Raw genomic sequence first — 23,617 nt, forward strand, 5'->3', positions numbered from 1 at the left:
CTTTCCTTCTTAATGCATTTGAACCAATCAGTTGTGTTGTGACAAGGTAGGGGCGGTATACAGAACATAGCCCTATTTGGTAAAAGACCAATTACATATTATGGCAAAAACATCTCAAATAAGCAAAGAGAAACGACAGTCAAATCATTACTTTCAGACATGAAGGTCAATCAATGCGGAACATTTCAAGAACTTTGAAAGTTTCTTCAAGTGCAGTCACAAAAACCATCAAGCGCTATGATGAAACAGGCTCTCATCATGAGAAACGCAACAGGAAAGGAATACCCAGAGGACAAGTTCATTAGAGTTACAAGCCTCAGAAATTGCAGCCCAAATAAATGTTTGAGTTCAAGTAACAGACATCTCAACATCAAATGTTCAGAGGAGACTGCATGAATCAGGCCTTCATGGTCGAATTGCTGCAAAGAAACCACTACTAAAAGGAAAATAAGAAGAAGAGGCTTGCTTGGGCCATGAAACACAAGCAATGGACATTAAACTGGTGGAAATCTGTCCTTTGGTCTGATTACACCAAGTTTGAGATTTTTGTTTCCAATCGCTGTGTCTTTGTGAAACGCGTAGTAGGTGAACGGATCATCTCCGCATGTGTAGTTCCCACCATGAAGCATGGAGGTGGTGGTGTGATAGTGCTTTGCTGGTGACACTGTCTGGGATTTTTTTAGAATGCAAGGCCTACTTAACCAGCATGGCTACCACAGCATTCTGCAGCGCTACGCCATCCCATATGGTTTGCGTTTCATGGGACTATCATTTGCTTTTCAACAGGACAATGACCCAACACACCTCCAGGCTGTGTAAGGGCTATTTGACGAAGAAAGAGAGTGATGGAGTGCTCCTTCAGACCTTGCCTCACAAATCACCTGGCCTAATCCTAATTGAGATGATTTGGGATGAGTTGGACCGCAGAGTAAAGGAAAAGCAGGCATCAAGTGCTCAGCATATGTGGGAACTCCAAGACTATTGGGAAAGCATTCCAGGTGATGCTGGTTGAGAGAATGCCAAGAGTGTGCAAAGCTGTCATCCAGGCAAAGGGTGGCTACTTTGAAGGATCTAAAACATATTCTGATTTCTTTAACACTTTTGTTTAACATGATTCCATGTGTGTTATTTCATAGTTTTGATGTATTCACTATTATTCTACAATATAGAACATAGTAAAAATAAAAGAAAAACCCTTGAGTGAGTAGCTGTCCAAACTTTTGACTGGTACAATATTATTAATGTTGGCTCTCCATGTACATTTAAGGGCCAGTGGGTCTAGAGGGAAGCCGTGCTTCCCTGTTCTGGCCAAATTGTAATTTTACTAAGTCAATCATTGTGGAATCTGACCACACGGCTAGACAGTAGTCCAGGTGCGACACAACTAGGGCCAGTTGGACGTGCTTTGTTGACAGCGATGTTAAGAAAGCAGCGCAACGCTTTATTATGGACAGGCCTCTCCCTATTTTAGCTCCCCATCATTATGTTTTGACCACGACAGTTAACAATCCAGTGTTACTCAAAAAAGTTTAGTCTTCTCAACTTCTACACTATTCATTGCAAGATTTAGTTTTAGTGTTTAGTGAAGGATTTGCCCCAAACACAATGCTTTTCGTTTTTGAAAAATGTAGGACTAACTTATTTCTTGCCACCCATTATTAAACTGACTGCAACTCTTTATTAAGTGTTGCAGTGATTTCACTTGCGGTGGTAGCTGACATGTATAGTGTTGAGTCATCAGAATACATAGACACACAGGCTTTACTCAGAGCAAGTGGCAGGTCATTAGTAAAGATTGAAAAAAGTAAGGGGCCTAGACAGCTACCCTGAATGCCTGACTGCCTGGGTTGTGTTGGAGGCTTCCATTAAAGAACACCCTCTGTGTTCTGTTAGACAGTTAGCTCTCGATGCATAGCAGGGGATATAAAGTTATAACACATATGCTTTTCCAGCAGCAGAATATGATTGACAATGTAAAAAGATACACGGAAGTCTAACAAAACAGCTCCCACAATATTTGTATTATACATTTCTCTCACCAATCAGTCATTTGTGTAAGTGCCATACATGTTAAATGCCCTTCCCTATAAGTGTGCTGAGAATAAGTTGTTAGTTTGTGAAATAGCATTGTATCTGGTAAAACACAATTTTTCCCAAAAGTTTACTAAGGGTTGGTAACAGGCTGATTGGGCAGCTGTTTGAGCTATTCTTGGGAAGAAAAATTACTTTTGCTTCCCTCCAGGTCTGAGGGCACACACTTTCCTGCTGCCTTAGATTAAAGAGATGGCAAATATGAGTGGCAATCTCATCCACTATCATCCTCAGTAATTTTCCATCCAAGTTGTCAGACACAGGTGGCTTGTCATTGTTGATAGACAACAATATTTTGTTTTTTTACCGCTTCCACACTCACTTTACGGAATAAAAAAAAAGACAATGCTTGGATTTCATAATTTGGTCAGTTTTGCATGGATGTGTAGGTTCAGAATCTGTTGTTGGCATGTTATGTCTAAATGTGCTAATCATGCCAGTGAAAAAAAAAATTAGTGCAGTTGGCAATATCAGTGGGTTTTGTGATGAATGAGCCATCTGAATGAATGATGGAGTGGAGTTCGCCTTTTTGTCCAAAATTTCATTGAAGGTGCTCCAAAGCATATATATATATATATATATATATAAGATCCTTTATATAATTTGTCTTGGTTTCATAGTACAGTGTCTTACTTTTGTTCAGTTTAGTCACATGATTTCTCAATTTCCAGTATGTTTGACAATCGGCTGTGCAGCCAAACTTATTTGCCATCCCCTTTGCCTCATCCTTAATGGGTGTATGCTTATTAGTAACTGGAATAAACGATTTCATAAATGTGTCAAGTGCAGCATTTGGTTTCTCCTCATTACACACCACAGACCAGCAAATATTCTTTACATCTTCAACATAGGATTCACTCCAAAACATATTGTATGACCTGTTATACACTATATTAGGCCCAGCCTTTGGAACTTTGGTTTTCCTAGATATGGCCACTAATATGATCACCACATCTGATAGATTTGGATTTTGCTTTAGAGCAGATTTCGGCAGCATTGGTAAAGATGTGATCAATACATGGTGATTTCATTCCTGTGCTGTTTGGAAATAACCTGGTAGGTTGACTCATAACCTGAACCGGGTTGCAGGCACTGTTTCGAGCTTGAAGGTTTTTCTTGAGTGGCCAGTTTGATGAAAGCCAGTCAATATTTAGGTCACCCAGAATATATACCTCTGTTGACATCACATACATTGTCAAGCATTTCACACATATTATCCAGACACTGACTGTTAGCACTAGGTGGTCTATAGCAGCTTCTCAACAGAATGGCCTTTAGGTGAGGCAGATGAGCCTGTAGCCATATTACTGCAACAGCATTTGACATCACATCCTTTCTAAGCTTAGCAGAAATATGACTGAACATCAACTGCAAAACATCCACCATTGGCATTTGTCTCTTCTGAAGATGTTGAAACCATGTATTGCCACCACTGTGTCAAAGGTTTTATCTAAGTGAGTTTCAAAGATAGCCAGTATATTAATGTTCTGTTACGAGCAAGTTATCGATTTAATGAACCTTGTTTCTTAGGCTACATGTTTTTAATGTGGACATTTTTTTTCCCCTTTTCTGGGATTCTTGACTGTTTTTATTGCTTTACAGTGAGGCATATCAAAAAGGTAGACATGACAGTGATATTTATGTTTGCGCAGATTGTGCAGCTCACCCTGCACTAAGTGGACTTCCTACTTGGGCAAACCGACTCAGTAAAACTCATAGGTGCATGATTACTGCACATAATAGCTCTAGGATTGACAGAAGCATTCAGAGGACTTAAAGGGACAAAAATGTGATTACTTACATTATGACTGCCAACACTTCTGGGACAATGTAAATCTGCAAAAGCACTACGACAACTAAGCAACATAATGGTAGGGGTTATCTGAGCATGGCTCGGGTCACTGATAAGTCATTGTCTCAAGGTAGCCTTGAAATGCACAGACAGGGTCCAGGAGCCAGGATGATTTGGATGGACTCCATCATTCAACAGCACTGCACCCCCCACAGCAACTCGCCCAAGCATTTCTCCTTCTCCCAAATCCGTTCAGCTGATGTTCTGAAAGAACTGCAAAATCAGGACCCCTACAAATCAGCCGGGCTAGACAATCTGGACCCTTTCTTTCTAAAAATTGTCTGTCGAAATTGTTTCCACCCTTATTACTAGCCTGTTCAACCTCTCTTTCGTGTCGTCTGAGATTCCCAAAGATTGGAAAGCAGCTGCGGTCATCCCCCTCTTCAAAGGGGGGGGGGCACTCTTGACCCAAACTGCTACAGACCTATATCTATCCTACCATGCCTTTCTAAGGACTTCGGAAGCCAAATCAACAAACAGATTACCGACCATTTTGAATCTCACCATACCTTCTCTGCTATGCAATCTGGTTTCAGAGCTGGTCATGGGTGCACCTCAGCCACGCTCAAGGTCCTAAACGATATCTTAACCGCCATCGATAAGAAACATTACTGTGCAGCCGTATTCATTGATCTGGCCAAGGCTTTCGACTCTGTCAATCACCACATCCTCATCGGCAGACTCGACAGCCTTGGTTTCTCAAATGATTGCCTCGCCTGGTTCACCAACTACTTCTCTGATATAGTTCAGTGTGTCAAATCGGAGGGTCTGCTGTCCGGACCTCTGGCAGTCTCTATGGGGGTGCCACAGGGTTCAATTCTTGGACCGACTCTCTTCTCTGTATACATCAATGAGGTCGCTCTTGCTGCTGGTGAGTCTCTGATCCACCTCTACGCAGACAACACCATTCTGTATACTTCTGGCCCTTCTTTGGACACTGTGTTAACAACCCTTCAGGCAAGCTTCAATGCCATTACAACTCTCCTTCCGTGGCCTCTTAAATACATTGCTCTTAAATACATGTAAAACTAAATGCATGCTCTTCAACCGATCGCTACCTGCACCTACCCGCCTGTCCAACATCACTACTCTGGACGGCTCTGAATACGTGGACAACTACAAATACTTAGGTGTCTGGTTAGACTGTAAACTCTCCTTCCAGACCCATATCAAACATCTCCAATCCAAAGTTAAATCTAGAATTGGCTTCCTATTTCGCAACAAAGCATCCTTCACTCATGCTGCCAAACATACCCTTGTAAAACTACCAATCCTCGACTTTGGCGATGTCATTTACAAAATAGTCTCCAATACCCAACCCAACAAATTGGATGCAGTCTATCACAGTGCAATCCGTTTTGTCACCAAAGCCCCATATACTACCCACCATTGCGACCTGTACGCTCTCGTTGGCTGGCCCTCGCTTCATACTCGTCGCCAAACCCACTGGCATCTACAAGACCCTGCTAGGTAAAGTCCCCCCTTATCTCAGCTCGCTGGTCACCATAGCATCTCCCACCTGTAGCACACGCTCCAGCAGGTCACCCCCAAAACCAATTCTTCCTTTGGCCGCCTCTCCTTCCAGTTCTCTGCTGCCAATGACTGGAACGAACTACAAAAATCTCTGAAACTGGAAACACTTATCTCCCCCACTAGCTTTAAGCACCAACTGTCAGAGCAGCTCACAGATTACTGCACCTGTACATAGCCCACCTATAATTTAGCCCAAACAACTACCTCTTTCCCTACTGTATTTAATTTATTTATTTAGCTCCTTTGCACCCCATTATTTTATTTATACTTTGCACATTCTTCCATTGCAAATCTACCATTCCAGTGTTTTACTTGCTATATTGTATTTACTTTGCCACCATGGACTTTTTTTGCCTTTACCTCCCTTATCTCACCTCATTTGTTCACATCGTATATAGACTTGTTTATACTGTATTATTGACTGTATGTTTGTTTTACTCCATGTGTAACTCTGTGTCGTTGTATGTGTCGAACTGCTTTGCTTTATCTTGGCCAGGTCGAAATTGTAAATGAGAACTTGTTCTCAACTGGCCTACCTGGTTAAATAAAGGTGAGAAAAAAACAGAGATACAGTAATAATTAATTAGGCTATTTAAATTTGGCATTTTAATTACATTTACTTAGGGAAAGCTACCCTAGCCTTATGGACACGCCACCTACGAGCCAATGTCAATCTACTATCCCCATAGTAGAAAAGTTGACCTATTCTACATATCAGAACATTCACCTTAACATTTTGACAAACTATTACTTTTTAACATTATTAGTGCAGCAATGCTTACAATGCAGTAGTCTACGCACAAATTAACATTTGGCTACCGGGCAATGAAAGAAAGTTGAAAACCATTAAAAAACAAGAGAAATAGGCTACTGGCTTCATTGGCATATGGAAGTCTTTATAAAATAATTGCCTTCACGGATATAGTCGGATTTTGCCTAGGCAGCTTTGAAGCAAGGTAAAACTTGCCTCATAATATGTAGTAAGACATTCAGGTTTCAAACAATTAAGTAGCTATATGTTTTCAAAATGCATACTGCCTCCAGCTCATTGCAAAGTGGTGTGTGACGTGCTGATGAAGCCTACCTTCCGTTGCCCATGCATTTAAAATGGCGAATGGGAAGGGCGCTTCAATTACCAGCTGAGAAATAAAAATAGCAGCTCTTTTTATCATGGCCAAAAAAACGATTTTTAACACACGATTTGCATTTAGAATTGTTGTGCAATGATTGGGCTTATAAAATCACAGTGAAAGATTTTCAGCTCAAAGGCTCTGTATCTAAATAACATACATAACAAATATACACACAGGCCAATTATGCAAATTAACCCATAGACTGATAAGCATGACTGGTCAAACTGTATTATTTCACAATGAGATTTTTTTCCTTCTCCTGGACAATTGGCCAGTGCCAATTAGTTATATATATATATATATATATATATATATATATATATATATATATATATTTACCGGCAAACAGAAACCCTGACACACACACACCACAGAGAGTCAAAGACAGGGGAGGAGGACTGGAGAGGGCCATATATGTGCTATAGGATTTGACTGGAGTGTTTGAGAGCATGATTTCTCTAACCACTAACCTCAACACCACTGAGAGCCAAGACAGCACCTCTGCCTCCCGCCACCTCAACCCTACAGCATTCTATCAAGCTTTGTGTTTCTGACTCAGTCAGTTAAAAATATATATATATAAAAAAAAATTGCTTTGGAACCTTAGAAGACATTAAAGTTCTGCTCCTTCGCCAGCCACTTCAAAAGCTAATAATTTTAATAGGGAGCATCTTGAGCAGAAACACCTCTCCTCCAGATAGCTGGGGTTCAAGAAGCCAGTCCTCAATCAATACCCATCAGGGGGGCTAAGTGTCTGGGGAGGTCTGAACCTGGGATTGCAATCCAAACACGGGGTGATAGAATAGAATAGAATAACTTTAACTCCATTCCCGTGCTATATGCTGGTCTCTAGGGCAAAACTAAAGGTCGGCCAGACAACAAGGGAGAGCTTCTGCTGGCTAATAAAACAGTCCACTTTATGAATGCATAACGATCCATGACCAGAAGGGTTGCTCAGCAGGAAAAACATTCATTGGTAGCAGTCAGCTTCCCTGTGCTACACAATAGAGGTTGGCTGATTAATTAGGGCCGATTTCAAGTTTTCATAACAATCGCAAATCGGTATTTTTGGAAACCGATTTGGCAGATTTTTTTTACACTTTTATTTAATATTTATTTAACTAGGCAAGTCAGTTAACCTCTAGTGACACCCCATCCCATGAACGGGACCGTTGTCAACATCTGACACTAATTAGCATAACGCAACGGACATAAATATTCCTAGAAAATATTCCTATTCATGAAAATCACAAATGAAATATATCGAGACAGATTAGCCTTTTGTTAATCACCCTGTCATCTCAGATTTTCTAAATATGCTTTACAGCCAAAGCTAGACAAGCATTTGTGTAAGTTTATCGTTAGCCTAGCATAGCATTTTGTCCAGCTAGCAGCAGGTAGCTTGGTCACGGAAATCAGAAAAGCAATCAAATTAAATCGTTTACCTTTGATGAGCTTCGGATGTTTTCACTCACGAGTCTCCCAGTTAGATAGCCAATGTTCCTTTTTTCCCAAAATGTTTATTTTTGTGGGCGAAATAGCTCCGTTTGTTCTTCACATTTGGCTGAGAAATCGACCGGAAATTGCGGTCACGACAACGCCGAAAGATATTCCAAATTAGCTCCATAATATTGACAGAAACATGGCAAACGTTGTTTATAATCAAACCTCAAGGTGTTTTTCAAATATCTATTCAATAATATATCTGTCGGGACAATTCGTTTTTCAGTAGGACCGATTGGAATAATGGCTACCTCTGTATTTTACGCGAGAGTCACTATGGGAGCCATCAGGTGACCACTTGCGTAATTTAGCCGCTTATGGGTATTCTTCAACATTAATGCGTAAAACTACGACACAATGCTGTAGACACCTTCGGGAATACGGAGAAAGCGTAATCTGGTTGATAGCCCATTCATTGTGCTCAATAGGGACGCATTGGAACGCAGCGCTTTCAAAACATGAGGCACTTCCGGATTGGATTTTTCTCAGGCTTTCGCCTGCAACATCAGTTCTGTTATACTCACAGACAATATTTTTACAGTTTTGGAAACTTGTGTTTTCTATCCTAAGCTGTCAATTATATGCATCTTGTCCTGACAAAGTATCCCGTTTACTACGGGAAACTAGTTAAACTAGTAATATCATCAAACATGTGTAGTTATCTAGCGTGTCCTGCATTGCATATAATCAATGCGGTGCGTATCGTTGCTCCAATGTGTACCTAACCATAAACATCAATGCCTTTCTTAAAATCAATACACAGAAGTATATATTTTTAAACCTGCATATTTAGCTAAAATAAATCCAGGTTAGTAGGCAATATTAACAAAGTGAAATTGTGTCACTTCTCTTGTGTTCATTGCACGCAGAGTCAGTGTATATGCAACAGTTTGGGCCGCCTAATTTGCCAGAATTTATGACAGAACATAACATTGAAGGTTATGCAATGCAAGAGCAATATTTAGACTTATGGATGCCACCCGTTATATAAAATACGGAACGGTTCCGTATTTCACTGAAAGAATAAACGTCTTGTTTTCGAGCTGATAGTTTCCGGATTCGACCATATTAATGACCTAAAGCTTGTATTTCTGTGTGTTATTATGTTATAATTAAGTCTATGATCTGATAGAGCAGTCTGACTGAGCGATGGTAGGCACCAGCAGACTCGTAAGCGTTCATTCAAACAGCACTTTCGTGCGTTTACCAGCAGCTCTGCTGTGTATGACTTCAAGCCTATCAACTCCCAAGATTAGGCTGGTGTAACCGATGTGAAATGGCTAGCTAGTAGCGGGGTGCGCGCTAATAGCGTTTCAAACGTTACTTGCTTTGAGACTTGGAGTAGTTATTCCCCTTGTTCTGCATGGCTAACGCTGCTTCAAGGGTGGCTGGTGTCGATGTGTTCCTGGTTCAAGCCAAGGTAGGAGCGAGGTAGAGAGACTGAAGCTATACTGTTACACTGTCAATACTAAAGTGCCTATAAGAACATCCAATAGTCAAAGGTTAATGAAATACAAAATGGTATAGAGAGAAATAGTCCTAGAATTCCTATAATAACTTCAACCTAAAACTTCTTACCTGGGAATATTGAAGATTCATGTTAAAAGGAACCACCAGCTTTCATATATTTTCATGTTCTGAGCAAGGAACTTAAACGTTAGCGTTCTTACATGGCACATATTTCACTTTTACTTTCTTCTCCAACACTTTGTTTTTGCATTATTTAAACCAAACTGAACATGTTTCATTATTTATTTGAGGCTAAATGGATTTTAGTGATGTATTATATTAAGTTAAAATAAGTGTTCATTCAGAATTGTTGTAATTGTCATTATTACAAAAAAATTGTCAGATTAATCGGTATCAGCCTTTTTTGGTCCTCCAATAAATCGGTATAGGCGTTGAAAAATCATAATCGGTCGACCTCTACTACACAAGCACAGTTCAAAAGGTCCCCCTCCATAACGGTCTATAGGATAAATTCCATTAATGAATTTGTAAGTGTCAAACACACACGGATTGTAGTGGCCAATGAGCACAGGCGAGGTGGGTGAAACCGATAAGTGGATAGACTGCTTCGCGGAGGAGTGTTGGTGAGTCATTGTGGATGGATGTAAAGTGCAGTGTATTGTGAGATGCTTGTCTATGGACTGTTAAACTAACAGTGTAACAGTAGGCTACATTGCCTCATCTGGGCCTCTGAGGTCAAGAGAGAATGGGATGTATGTCACCCAACAGGACAGAAAGAATAGCCCAGTCTCAAGATAGAAAAGCCCAGTCCCCTACTGCAGTCTTGACAGCTTCTCTACATTTCTAGGAAGAGTCGTCTTCAGTGATGATGCAAATGATCTAATATGCTCCACATTCACTCTATTAGAATGTGCTTGTATTACAACAGAGAATCCATAGACCAGTAGAATAGAAGGGAATAAGTGGTCGTTTGAGATCAGGTGACACCACAAAACATTAGGCCCAATAGAAACTAGGCACTTGAAGAGCTAGCAAAGTTATAATGAATTGAAGGAGCTGCAATGCTGCACGCTTCTAAACCCCTCTTGCCTAATTCCCATTCAATACGCCAGTCATTGGCAGAAACAGGAGGATATTCCTCTGGTGCCTTTGATCCTCTCCAGTCTGTTTACAGGGATTCTCTCAGAGACCCAGCGCCATGCACAGAAATAAAAGTCGGATCTACGGGAGCAAAATCTCTCAAATCTTGTCGCCGTAAGCCAACGCATTAAAAATCCATGTCTGTGCTGCTGTGGAGCTCTTCCAGTCCCGCTAATTAAGACAAATCAGCTCACTCAGCTTGAGCAGTCTCTCCCAAGCACCAGACAGAGGGAAGACAGGGTTGACCCTGGGAAATAAGAGGAGTCAAATTGCGAGGAACATCTCTCAAGGACGTTTAGAGTTAGCCTGGCACTCCATATCACGCCCACCACCTTCACCATCAATCACCTAGAACTAATGCAGACAGTAGAGAGAAAATTGCTAAGGTTTAAAGAAGCCAAGAAAGAGATTCTGGAGATTCTGTAGCATCGGATGCCTCGAGAAGTGTTTGGGTCAAGCGAGAGAGAGCTGGTCGTTTTATGCAGCTGCTCTTTTCTAGGCTGGCAGAGTGGTTGGTGTGTGTGTCAGAAAAGCGGAAATGATGTCTGCATTTAGAGGAAGCAAACATCTGTGGGCGCTGCCAGAAAAGCAACTTTGGATTCTATCCACCGGCGTTCAGGGCAAAACAAACAGCAACCCTGCCGTCAATGAAGAGCAAGGGGAACACAGTTTGTCAGCGCGTCCAAACCAACTGCTCACTGCAGATCCGAAAATGAACTAGGCACAAATTCAAGGACAAGAAACGTGTAAAAAATAAAAAATAAAAATTCTTAGAGACTTGAAAACTCAAGAACCTTTAAGTACTTACAATCCCTGAGGGTCATGTGGTGAAATTAAATCACTCCTGGATTCAGTCTGTGCTGAACAGTCCTCAAAGACTGAAGGGCGGTAGGTAGCCTAGCGGTGGATCGAATCCCTGAGTCAACAAGATGAAAAATCTGTCGATGTGCCCGTGAGAAAAGCACTTAATCCTAATTGCTCCTGTAAATCGCTCTGGATAAGAATGTATGCTAAATGCCGTAAATGTAAATGCTTTCTGGAATTGACCTCCTGGAAGAGGACGTTTCAGCAGTGTCATGGGTCTATAGGAGACCATGTTAATGAGCTTTTCCATTATGAGCTGCAAGGTCACCTCCATGGCTACAGCTGGAACATGAGCCTGTGTCCGACAAATATGTTTACTGCTGGGCTAATTCAATGTACCTTTCCTCCTCGAGATTCTCATCGGATATGAACACCAACGTTTGTTAAACATTGAGAATCATAACGAGTGGACTGTTCTTTTTGAGGAGTTCATTGCTCAATACTAAACAATTTAGTGCCACTCTGCCTGTCTGAGAGACTGAGCTTGCACTGAGGGGGAAATAAAAAATATATATAAAAAATGGGGAGAGAAATTAAGTGGACCAGGACTAAATTGAAATGAAGAGGCTCCCTCGGCGCTAATATGAATGCTCATCAGATATTGGATTTCACAGTTTCCCAGTTGGACTCTCAGAAATGAGAAACTGTACTCACGGTCAGCGATGTACTCTGCAGGTGTGGCGGGGACAGCTGGCTCTGCGGGTACTTCCTCTGGCTTGGTTGCCATGATGGCGGCAGCAGCAGCGGCTCCGTTACGTTCCTGCTGGGTTTTCCGGATCAGCGCTGCCAGTGGATGGTCTGGGTCCATGACTTGGAGGGGCTACAACACAAATAGATTTGGTTAAAAGGCTTAGAACTACTCAGCATTACCCCCAACAATTACATTTGAGTCATTTAGCAGATGCTCTTATACAGAGCAACTTATAGTAGCAATTAGGGTTAAGTGCCTTGCTCAAGGGTACATAGACAGATTTTTCACCTAGTTGGCTTGGGGAGTTGAACCATTGACCTTCCAGTTACCGGGCCAACGCTCTGAACCACTAGGTAACCGGTCCCGACAATAGGAAGCTATAGCGGTGAAACTAAGACTACTCTGGCTGATGGAGAGGACAAACAACGCAAGACAGAGTAATGGTTCTAACTAGCTGATACATGTGTCATGTTATGACCTACTTATTACAACTCATTTAGCATGAAGTTTGGACTAATATACTAATTGAATAATATGTAAACATGTACACTGGTGATTTATACAGGTTTTTCTAGCCTTGTGTGTGCAATAAGAGTTGACATACAAGTTATCAAAACCCTTTAAAAGAACAGACTAAAGGATCTAAAGGAAAGATGGGACTCTTGATATTCAAGTAAATTGGGAAAGAAAATCAAATGTACGTTTAAAGGATTGAGACCTTTTTAAATTTGGGCCGAAAATCTGATCACATTGGTTTATTTAAGAGCCTTTTATCTCGTCATTTACTTAGCGCAATTCACTCGGAATTACAACAAGTGACAGTGATTAAACCTACAGAATATTAAATCAAGAGATGAGGAGAAAAATACTTGATGGTAGCTCATCCTCAACCACAAAAATCTAAGCACTTTGAAGTGAGACACACTTTGAAATCAGGCCCAATTACGCTGTTGAATACAACAACTTAACAGTAATGTGTGATTAATTCAAAAGTCTATGGGCTTTTGAACATTAAAAACCTAACCAATGGGTTAATTAGCTAATGGTTAAACCCTATAAATAAAAAAATACAGTATAAGCCATTAGACAAATTGTGGGCTGGCTTGAACGGTCAAAGCCCGTATGGATGGGAGATAATTGCTCTAGAAAGGCCCTGAGATGAACTAATTCCATAGTTTTATGGTTTCTTTATTCCCTTCAAAGCCAAGATAACTATGTCTAAATAAGACAGACCAAAGCAATATGGTGGGGACTTAGAGTGCTTTTCACAATAATGCTTTCTCATATCCAATTATCTCAGCTAAGGCTGGGGGATGTCAACCTTTGTCCTATCGCAGGCCTGGGCAATTATTTTCATGGTGGGCCATATTAGAATATATTTTTGCCATTGCAGGCTGGAATCATATTACAGGATTATACATCATGTGTATGACTGTGTTGACAGATATCTACTGTAAATCACATCCAGATATGCTACTTATTTAAAAATTTTAACATGAACAGAAATAAACCACATCCATGTTCTCCTTTTGGTAGGTATTTTCATTATTCAACATGCAATGAACTACACAGAGGGCAAAGAACACTGTGCATTCAGCACCACGGACAGAACTCTTGTCAACAGGTATGCACAAAAACACATGAAAGAGAGAGTGCTCAACATTACATTTAAACAACTCAATCAGTGTGAGGAGTGAAGCCTCTGATGGGCATTGACTACATCAGTGTAGTCTGGTATAGTATAGTCGCAATGCACAGAATTGCTGAGAGGTGAGTCAGTAAGAGATGATCTGTGCCTTGACTTGCTATATTTCATCACTGAAAATGCCTGTTCACATACATACGTTGACCCAAACAGTAAACATCTGAGCACGACTCCTAATCTTTGGAAAGTTTTGTTCATCGAGAGATGCTTAAAACCTCGTCGGTGACATTGTTTTGAATAGTTCTCCAATCACTGCATCAGACTGGAATTCAGTTAATTCATGAGTGCCATGATGTCCACGGTGAAGGCAAAAATCAGTCAACAATTCGTTATCTTGCAGTTGAGGGAAATACACATTTTCCTTTAATTTGCAAAAACTCAGCAATCTCCGATTTCAGGTCCCACACCCTTTTAAGCACATTCCCCAACCTCAGCCATCTCACGTTTGTGTGGTAGGGGAGATCTGCATGACCTGACTCGGTCTCTTCCAACAGTGAGACAAACTACCTGTGGTTTAAAAAAATTTATCTTATGAAGTTTACCACTTTAGTGACTATATCCACAACATGGCTCATTTTCAGAACAAAATTACAGAGCACCTCCTGATGAATAATGCAATGCAGGAAAATAATTCTGATCTGGGTTCAGCTCAGCTACTTGATCTTGCATCCTTTCCAAAAGGCCAACATTTTTTCCTGCCAAGTTTGGTCACCCATCAGTGGTCACACTGGTTAACTTTTCAAAACTCAGTCCCAGCTTTGCCACACACTTATTAACCTCCAATAAATATTTCCCTGTGGTTGTGCTCTTCATCGACTGCACTGATGCAAGCTCCTCCATAATTTCAGTGTCTGGGGGTATGCCTCGTAAGAATATCAACAACTGCGCCGCGACACGTCCAAAACTGCTCTCATCCAGGGCCAACGAGAAATAGGTGAAATCCTTTATCATATGTCTTTCAACTGTTGTTCCATATTCATTACGATGGCTTCAACACGCCGTGTCACTGTTCGTCTTGACAGGGAAACATTTTCAAACAGTTCTTTCTTGACGGGGCAAGGTATTACTGCAGAGTCAATTAAACTGGGGCGGCAGGTAGCCTAGTGGTTAGAGCGTTGGACTTGTAACCGCAATGTTGCTCGATCGAATCCCGAGCTGACAAGGTAAAAATCTGTCGTTCTGCCCCTGAACAAGGCAGTTAACCCACTGTTCCTAGGCCGTCATCGTAAATAAGAATTTGTTCGTAACGGACTTGCCTAGTAAGATTTAAAAAACATTATTTAATGAATTCACCCTTCAGCGAATGGCTTGCTATGTTTAGCAATTTTGAGGGACAGTACATAGCTAGCTCTCGTAATTCTGTCGTTTGCTGAATGCAGTTTTGTGTAAAGTCCTTGCTGCTTTTGCAACTGAGAAAGCAATTCTTTCGATGCATTGGCCCTCTGCTTTAGAATACATTCCTATATTTCTCTGCACGCTTCGTCTGGACGTGTCGGGACAAGTTGTAGTCAAAGACAGAGATGCCCTCTTTTTGCACACTAAGCTTTCCCTGATACCTCAATAAATATTTCGATGTCCACTCTTGCTCGAACACCCTACTTTCATGGTCTAATTTCCTTTTCTTTGAAAAACACATTTTTGCGCAATTTCTAGCTAGCTACTATTTGTAACTGTGACGTGTGTCAGCCTGTCAGTCACGGTCTGTCCTCGTGCAGATGTTATTTATATGTGCCTTCAAAATAAATGTCCCAAAAGCGGTGGGAGTTAGTTAAATCATTATACAAAGGCGAGTATTCATTGGGCTTTTAATTTGAAAAACAAATACGTTTTTCAAAACTTTACTATAGCAAATTCTTTATGTAATCTGAGCATGATTCCGCGGGCCGTATTGAATCAGGTCCCGAGCCGCATGCGGCCCCAGGGCCGGCCTTTGCCCAGGCCTGTCCAACCGTGATTATTTACTCATAAAACGTGAAACACATTTTTGTATTATTTTTTAACCACCGTTTTCAGAACTAACTAATAATTGCCTCATCGTCCTCTCTTAATATTGTTTGTTCAATCATTTATAAGGCTGTGATTGAGAATAGCCTATGCCTATAAACTCCAGACTTTCATTCTTGTTCTTTTTGAAAGCAGCAACACCTTTAGGCTATTGGAATATTTGGGAAATAGGCTACGGTTCATAGCTTTAACTTGGACATTTGGTTTTCCGTATCGCATGGAGGGATAATTTCTTTCTTAATAAGCTTAAACTTGTCATTAGATTTTTCTATTGGCTATTGACATTTTTTAATCTATAATTATTAGTCCCCTGGCTACCATACGTTTTAGGGTTATTCAAACTACTTTTTGAGATGGAACTCATTAGTTTAATTAATTGTTTGATCAGGAGAAAGCCATGCAAGCATAAAATGATGAAAGCCCAATCATATTCTTAGCCTATCAACAAGAGAGAGAGGGGAATTTTTATATTTTATAGTTGGACACTCCTTAACTATCTTGTCTAATATACAGTGCATTTGTAAAATATTCAGTTCCCTTGACTATTTCCACATTTTGTTACGTTTGTATTTAATCAATTTTAGACTTTTTTTTTATCTTCAATCTACACACAATACCCCATACTGACAAAGCAAAAACAGTTAATTTTTGAAAATGTATTTTAATAAAAACACGTAAATATCACATTTACATAAGTATTTAGATCCTATACTCAGTACTTTGTTGAAGCACCCTTGGCAGTGATTATAGCCTCGGGTCTTCTTGGGTATGACGCTACAAGCTTGGCATACCTGTATTTGGTAGTTTCTCCCATTCTTCCCTGCAGATTCTCTCAAACTCTGTCAGATTGAAAATAGCTGTGCAGCGACGCTCCCCATCCAAAGTCTCTCCAGAAATGTTCGATCAGGTTCATGTCCAGCCTCAGGCTGGGCCAATCAAGGACATTCAGAGATTTGTCCCAAAGCCACTCCTGCGTTGTCTTGGCTGTATGTTTCATGTCATTGGAAGGTGAACCTTCGCCCCAGTCTGAGGACCAAGATTGAACACCTTTTTCTCCCCAATTTAGTGGTATCCAATTGGAAGTTACAGTCTTGTCCCATCACTGCAACTCCCATAGAGACTCGGGGAGGCGAAGTGCGGCCTCCGAAACCCAACCCGCACGGCTTCTTGACACAACGCCTACTAGGCCCGGAGGCCAGCCGCACCAATGTGTCGGAGGAAACACGGCATACCTGGCGACCGTGTCATCGTGCATTGCGCCCGGGCCGCCACAGGAGTGGCTAGTGTACGATGGGACAAGAACATCCAAGCCAGCCAAACCCTCCCCTAACCCGGACAACGCTGAGCCAAATTGTGCGCTGCCCCATGGGTCTCCCGGTCACGCCCAGTGCGACAGCACATCTAGCACTGCAATGCAGTGACTTAGACCAGCGCGCCACTCGGGAGGCCCGTTCTTTTTTTTGCTTTGTCATTATGGGGTATTGTGTGTAGATTGACGAGGGGGAAAAACTATTTCATCCATTCTAGAATAAGGCTGTAACATAATTAAATGTGGAAAAAGTAAAGGGTCAGAATACTTCCCGAAAGCATTGTACCGCCAATGGCGGCCTTTTACTTATGCGTTGGAAGGTGGCCAAGCTAAAGGGTTGTTTGTCAGACCATGAGACAACCCAAAAATGGTCTTCTCAAGTAAAACATCCGTAGCTAATATGACCCCACTATGGAAAGGTGAGACACTTACGAACGTGGATTGAGACGCAGCCCATGCAACAACAACAAAAAAGATATCTCTAGCTTAAACAGATGGATTTTGATGGGGCTTTTTGTATTATGCTAATTTGATTTTTGTGGGGAAGCGGACATCGACTCTAGGGGGTTTAACTAAAATGGCTCATGCAATGGAATGTATTTTTTGTCATGTCAGTTGAATGAACAAATAACAGCACATATTGATGGTTACACTTCCTGCTTTTCCTTCTTGCTTTGCTCTTATGGGCACCAATCCACCTATTACGCCATCATTGACTTGAATAGGGAACCCGTTCTATTCATTCTATTTCTATGGCAGCACATGCGGTCAGGAGTGGAGGAGAGGATAAAATGTTTGTCTTAAAAATATTATTATTATTATATATTTTTGCTATTCGAATGGTTATTACATTGACCGCAGTCATTTGGCTGACCAATAACTGTGATCCAAAGTTCCATGACAGTCACAGATCTGGTCCTTACCTTCATCAGCTCCTCAAGGCGAGAACTCTTCTTAGGAGCAAACAGGCTGGGGTGGAGGTAGTTCCCATCCCCATCATCGTCAGAATCATCAGAGTCTATAAAAAGACATTAAAGTATGAATAAAGAATAATGGTTCATGTCTCAAGTACTTGCATTCTGAATTCGGTTTATGTATTGTGTTTTTAACATACATTTTCTGCCCCCGTTCTCAAAGATTTCACATGCATTATAGTATAAAACTATGTATCCCATACATTATTTCCAACACTTTCTATATGAACTCTTTTTGTTAACCTCTTTGACCCCCGTGGCTTACCCTGTGAGTCCTGCTTGTCGGATGCAGGGGTGTAGCGGCCCTCCTTCATGGCCTTCAGGATGTGTTTGTAGTAGGGGTTCAGGTAGTGTTCGAAGTTCAGGAAGTCAAATTGGGAGTTGCCAGACTGTTTGGCTTTCAAAACAATCTCAAACTGGGCCCCCTGCTGGCACACAAAGTTGGCGGTCCTCTCAATGATGGCATGGGTTTTGGTGGTCGCTGGCTGGAGAGGAGAACGGAAGAGCACACGCACTAAGTTAGCAGACAGGAAAGTTACAGTGCCTTGCGAAAGTATTCGGCCCCCTTGAACTTTGCGACCTTTTGCCACATTTCAGGCTTCAAACATAAAGATATAAAACTGTATTTTTTTGTGAAGAATCAACAACAAGTGGGACACAATCATGAAGTGGAACGACATTTATTGGATATTTCAAACTTTTTTTAACAAATCAAAAACTGAAAAATTACAGTAGCTATTACTGTGAATAAATTCCATGCTATTGTTTCAGGAGAGCTCCTAACAACAAAACACTTATCACTGCAATAGGTTTAATAAATTCACCTCTGAAGGTGAAATATGTACTTAAATTCTGAAATCTTGTTCTGATTTATCATGAAGTGTCGTTTTTCATATCCTATAAAGTAGAGGTTATGATTATGATTTTTCAACGACAATACCGATTAATGGAGGACCAAAAAAAGCTGATACCGATTAAATTGGCCGATTTTATTTATATATTTGTAATAATGACAATTACAACAACTGAATGAATACTTAACATAATACATCAATACAATCAATTGATTTCAATTAGCCTCAAATAAATAATGAAACATGTTCAATTTGGATTAAATAATGCAAAAACAAAGTGTTGGAGAAGAAAGTAAAAGTGCAATATTTGCCATGTAAAAAAAAAAAGCTAACATTTAAGTTCCTTGCTCAGAACATATGAAAGCTGGTGGTTCCTTTTAACATGAGTCTTCAATATTCCCAGGTAAGAAGTTTTAGGTTGTAGTTATTATAGGAATTCTAGGACTATTTCTATCTATACCATTTGTATTTCATATACCTTTTGACTATTGGATGTTCTTATAGGCACTTTAGTATTGACAGTGTAACAGTATAGCTTCCGTCCCTCTTCTCGCCCCTACTTGGGTTCGAACCAGGAACACATCGACAATAGCCACCCTCGAAGCATCGTTACCCATCACTCCACAAAAGCCGCCGCCCTTGTAGAGGGGAACAACTACTTCACGGTCTCAGAGTGAGTGACATCACCGATTGAAACGCTAGTAGCGCGCACCCCGCTAAGCCATTTCAAATCGGTTACACCAGCCTAATCTCGGGTGTTGATAGGCTTGAAGTCATAAACAGCTCAATGCTTGAAGCACAGCGAAGAGCTGCAGGCAAACGCATGAAAGTGCTGTTTGAATTAATGCTTACAAGCCTGCTGCTGCCTACCACCGCTCAGTCAGACTGCTCTATCAAATCATAAACTTAATTATAACATAATAACACACAGAAATACAAGCCTTAGGTCATTAATATGGTCAAATCCAGAAACTATCATTTCGAAAACAAAACATTTCTCTCAGTGAAATACGGAACCGTTCCGTATTTTATCTAACGGGTGGCATCCCTAAGTCTAAATGTTGCTGTTACATTGAACAACCTTCAATGTTATGTCATAATTATGTACAATTCTGGCAAATTAATTACGGTCTTTGTTATGAGTAAATGGTCTTCACACAGTTCGTAACGAGCCAGGCGGCCCAAACTGCTGCATATACCCTGACTGCTTGCACGGAACGCAAGAGAAGTGACACAATTTTCTTTGTTAAAAAGAAATTCATGTTAGAAGGCAATATTAACTAAATATGCAGGTTTAAAAATATATACTTGTGTAATGATTTTAAAGAAAGGCATTGATGTTTATAGTTAGGTACACATTGGTGCAACGACAGTGCTTATTTCGCAAATCCGCTTGTTAAATCATCACCCGTTTGGCGAAGTAGGCTGTGATTCAATGAGAAATTAACAGGCACCACAAAAATTATATGCAACGGAGGACAAGCTAGATAATCTAGTAATATCATCAACCATGTGTAGTTAACTAGTGATTATGTTAAGATTGATTGTTTTTATAAGATAAGTTTAATGCTAGCTAGCACCTTACCTTGGCTTCTTGCTGCACTCACTTAACAGTTAGTCAGCCATGCAGGCTCTTCGTGGAGTGCAATGTATTTGGCCACAATCAGTGTCTAAAAATGCAGAATACCGATTGTTATGAAAACTTGAAATCGGCCCTAATTAATCAGCCATTCCGATTAGTCGGTCGGCCTCTACTATAAAAGCTCCATATAGCATGCACGATCGATTTTGTATTTCCACTTCCAATTTGCAAAGAAAGGAATCTGAAAATCTCACCATAAACATTGCCAAATCACATTTGTACGCATTCCTCAGAGATCCTAGAACGTAACAAGACTTCACTATATATTAGGGGTGTAGTATATCCTATAGGACACCATAATTGGTCAGAGAGCGACACCTTCATGGCACGCCGATGATGCAGGATGTCTTCACTTGAACGACTGTATCTTTGTCAAATAAGCACCAATCGGGGTCAAACAAAGCTAGCTAAATAGCCAATGAGCTGGGCTTTACGGGAGTATCCCGAAATCCTGTGTCTGTTGCAAAATGTAGGGGCTAACCTTTTGCGACAGTATGCCTTTTCCTTTTGGACAAAAATTATAAGTTATGAAGTTATGAAAACTGGTTGTTTTGCAAATGTTGAACTTGTAATATGGCTACTAATACTGTAAAAGTAAATCAAAGTCCAAGTATACAGATTTGATGATATTCTTGCATAAAAAATTGTATATGAATGCAACTGTCTCCTTCACGATTTTTCCAAATGGTTCTGGTTGACTTCACAATAAATGTCATGGAGAACGCTCATACTTTAAGTTATCCTTACTAAAACTTTGCACATACACTGCTGCCATCTTGTGGACACCATCGCAATTACAACCAGAGTGGTGGCTAGAACTGGGACCTTTCTATTGCATTTCAAAGATATTTGTAGAAAAAAATAATGTTTTTTTCTTTGTATTTTCTTCTACCAGATCTATTGTGTTATATTCTCCTACATTCAAAGTCCAAACTTCAAAGTGTTTCCTTTCAAATGGTACCAAGAATATGCATATCCTTGCTTCAGGGCCTGAGCTACAGGCAGTTATATTCGGTATGTAATTTTAGACGAAAATTGAAAAAAGGGGCTATCCCATGGCTTCTTGACTTTAACATACATTTATAAAATAGAAATCATTTGGATTTGATGTGATACATTATTAAATATCACTGAGGCTGTGTACTTTCAGTGAATCATTTTCGTTAGGTACCCTCAGAGTACCAAAAAAAGAGAGCGACAAATCGTGAAAATAAAATTTCTCATTAATCTAAAATAATGAATAATAAATGAAGACCTTTGGAGAGGAGACGCTTAGGCCTGCACTCTGTAGGAGCGTCCCTCTACACATAAACTCCTAATGCATTCAGAGCCTCAGAGCGCTTGCGAGAGTAGAAAGCTCCGTAGCGGCAAATAACCTTGCAATTATGAAGATAAATGAGGAACAAGGAACTTCTTATGGAGTCATGATACAGAGAGGCAGAGCGAGAGCTGATTCCTTCTCCCCAACCCCCAGGATGTCAGACCGTCTGCTCGTGCTGCCTGAGCACTCAGACTTGTGATAATGTGGGGGAAATACAGCCACATCCACAGATTAATAATTCAGATCATATATTCTGAGAATGGTGCTGGCTTTGACTAATTGACCGTTTCAAGGCAGAGCAATTGGAAGGGCTTTGCTGGGTCCCCAATCGAAATCTCATTACAAGGACACGTAGAAAGAAATCAGCAGGTAAGGATTCTGTGGCGTGGGTGGGCCCATTGTCTCAGTGTGTGTCTACTCTGGACATCACAGAGGATGCTTTGACAGCCAGAGCGAGGGAGAACTATCTGTCACATGCATTTTATTGAATCACTTCGTGTGTGTGTGTGTGTTTGCGTAAGTCTGAAGTTGGGTAGAGTGTGTGTGTGTGTGTGTGTGTGTGTGTGTGTGTGTGTGTGTGTGTGTGTGTGTGTGTGTGTGTGTGTGTGTGTGTGTGTGTGTGTGTGTGTGTGTGTGTGTGTGTGTGTGTGTGTGTGTGTGTGTGTGTGTGTGTGTGTGAATCAAGGCCATGCTGAGATGAAAGCCTCCCAGTCTACAATAAAAAGAAGCCTGCAGATGAAAGGCGAGCAGCAGTCAATGGGGGAAGCAGCAGCAGAAGAAGAGTGGACAGCCTGTCCTGGTGGACTGAGATGGAGAGAGACAGTCAGGATGCAGGCCCCCTGATACTGGCTGATGCAAACCAAGGCAGCACAGACTCCTCTTCTCAGACTCCTCCCAGGCTGCAGGATGTGAGTGATGACCTCAATAACCTCTAGATCAGACACCTTATCGTTCGCCTAGTCTCTGGCCTCACCCCCTGTCTGTTGGCAGTCTGATGGGCCTCACAACATCAATACTACCTCACACACAGTCCTCACCAGCTGGGACTAAGTTCTGCTGGTATCTCTGCTCTGTTCCCTTCCTATTCTCTCTCTGTGGCTCCATAATAGGAATTGTTGTAGAAAAGGAACCGTTGACCACCTGACCCACCATTTTAAAATGAAGTTATGACTCTGATCTGCCCAAAACCCATTCTGCACCCCTATGGTCCGTCCTGTAGATTTAAGCATGAAGCAGTGGGACATTGTGTAGGGCACTCACCAGCTCAACATCGGGGGGGATTGCCAGGCCCGGGGGTGCCACGTAGGGTTCCTCGCTCTCCTGCGGCTCTGCTTCTTCTGATGGGGAACAACCCATAAGGTCAGAGAGAGAAGAGAGGAAAATAGATTAGAATTCACTGTGAAACACAGCCACTCAACGTTTCCTCCTCTCCTTCCTCTACCCACTCTCATCCGGCCACATTGCCCGAGGCACTCAAAGTTACAGCTTTACTTAATCTTAACTTTCTGGGAGGGCGCGGTCTCTGTCACAA

At 41.1% G+C, this 23,617-nt stretch overlaps 1 protein-coding gene across 2 annotated transcripts in view; it reads right to left on the minus strand.

The window, feature by feature from the left end:
- The window catches only part of LOC124006840 (splicing factor, suppressor of white-apricot homolog), a 150,779-nt gene that overhangs the window by 118,513 nt on the left and 8,649 nt on the right, over positions 1–23,617 (minus strand). Inside the window, exons 4-7 of one of the 2 annotated variants that reach the window (XM_046317029.1) lie at positions 23,347–23,420; positions 18,535–18,754; positions 18,219–18,313; positions 12,241–12,406 (exon numbers count right to left, since the gene is read on the minus strand). In XM_046317029.1, the coding sequence (XP_046172985.1) occupies positions 12,241–12,406; positions 18,219–18,313; positions 18,535–18,754; positions 23,347–23,420 (555 nt within the window). Of the gene's footprint in view, positions 1–12,240; positions 12,407–18,218; positions 18,314–18,534; positions 18,755–23,346; positions 23,424–23,617 lie in introns of both variants that reach the window. The other variant, XM_046317028.1, reaches the window with a different exon arrangement.

The sequence above is a fragment of the Oncorhynchus gorbuscha genome, linkage group LG20 (genome assembly GCF_021184085.1).
Source record: "Oncorhynchus gorbuscha isolate QuinsamMale2020 ecotype Even-year linkage group LG20, OgorEven_v1.0, whole genome shotgun sequence".
Lineage (NCBI taxonomy): Eukaryota > Metazoa > Chordata > Actinopteri > Salmoniformes > Salmonidae > Oncorhynchus > Oncorhynchus gorbuscha.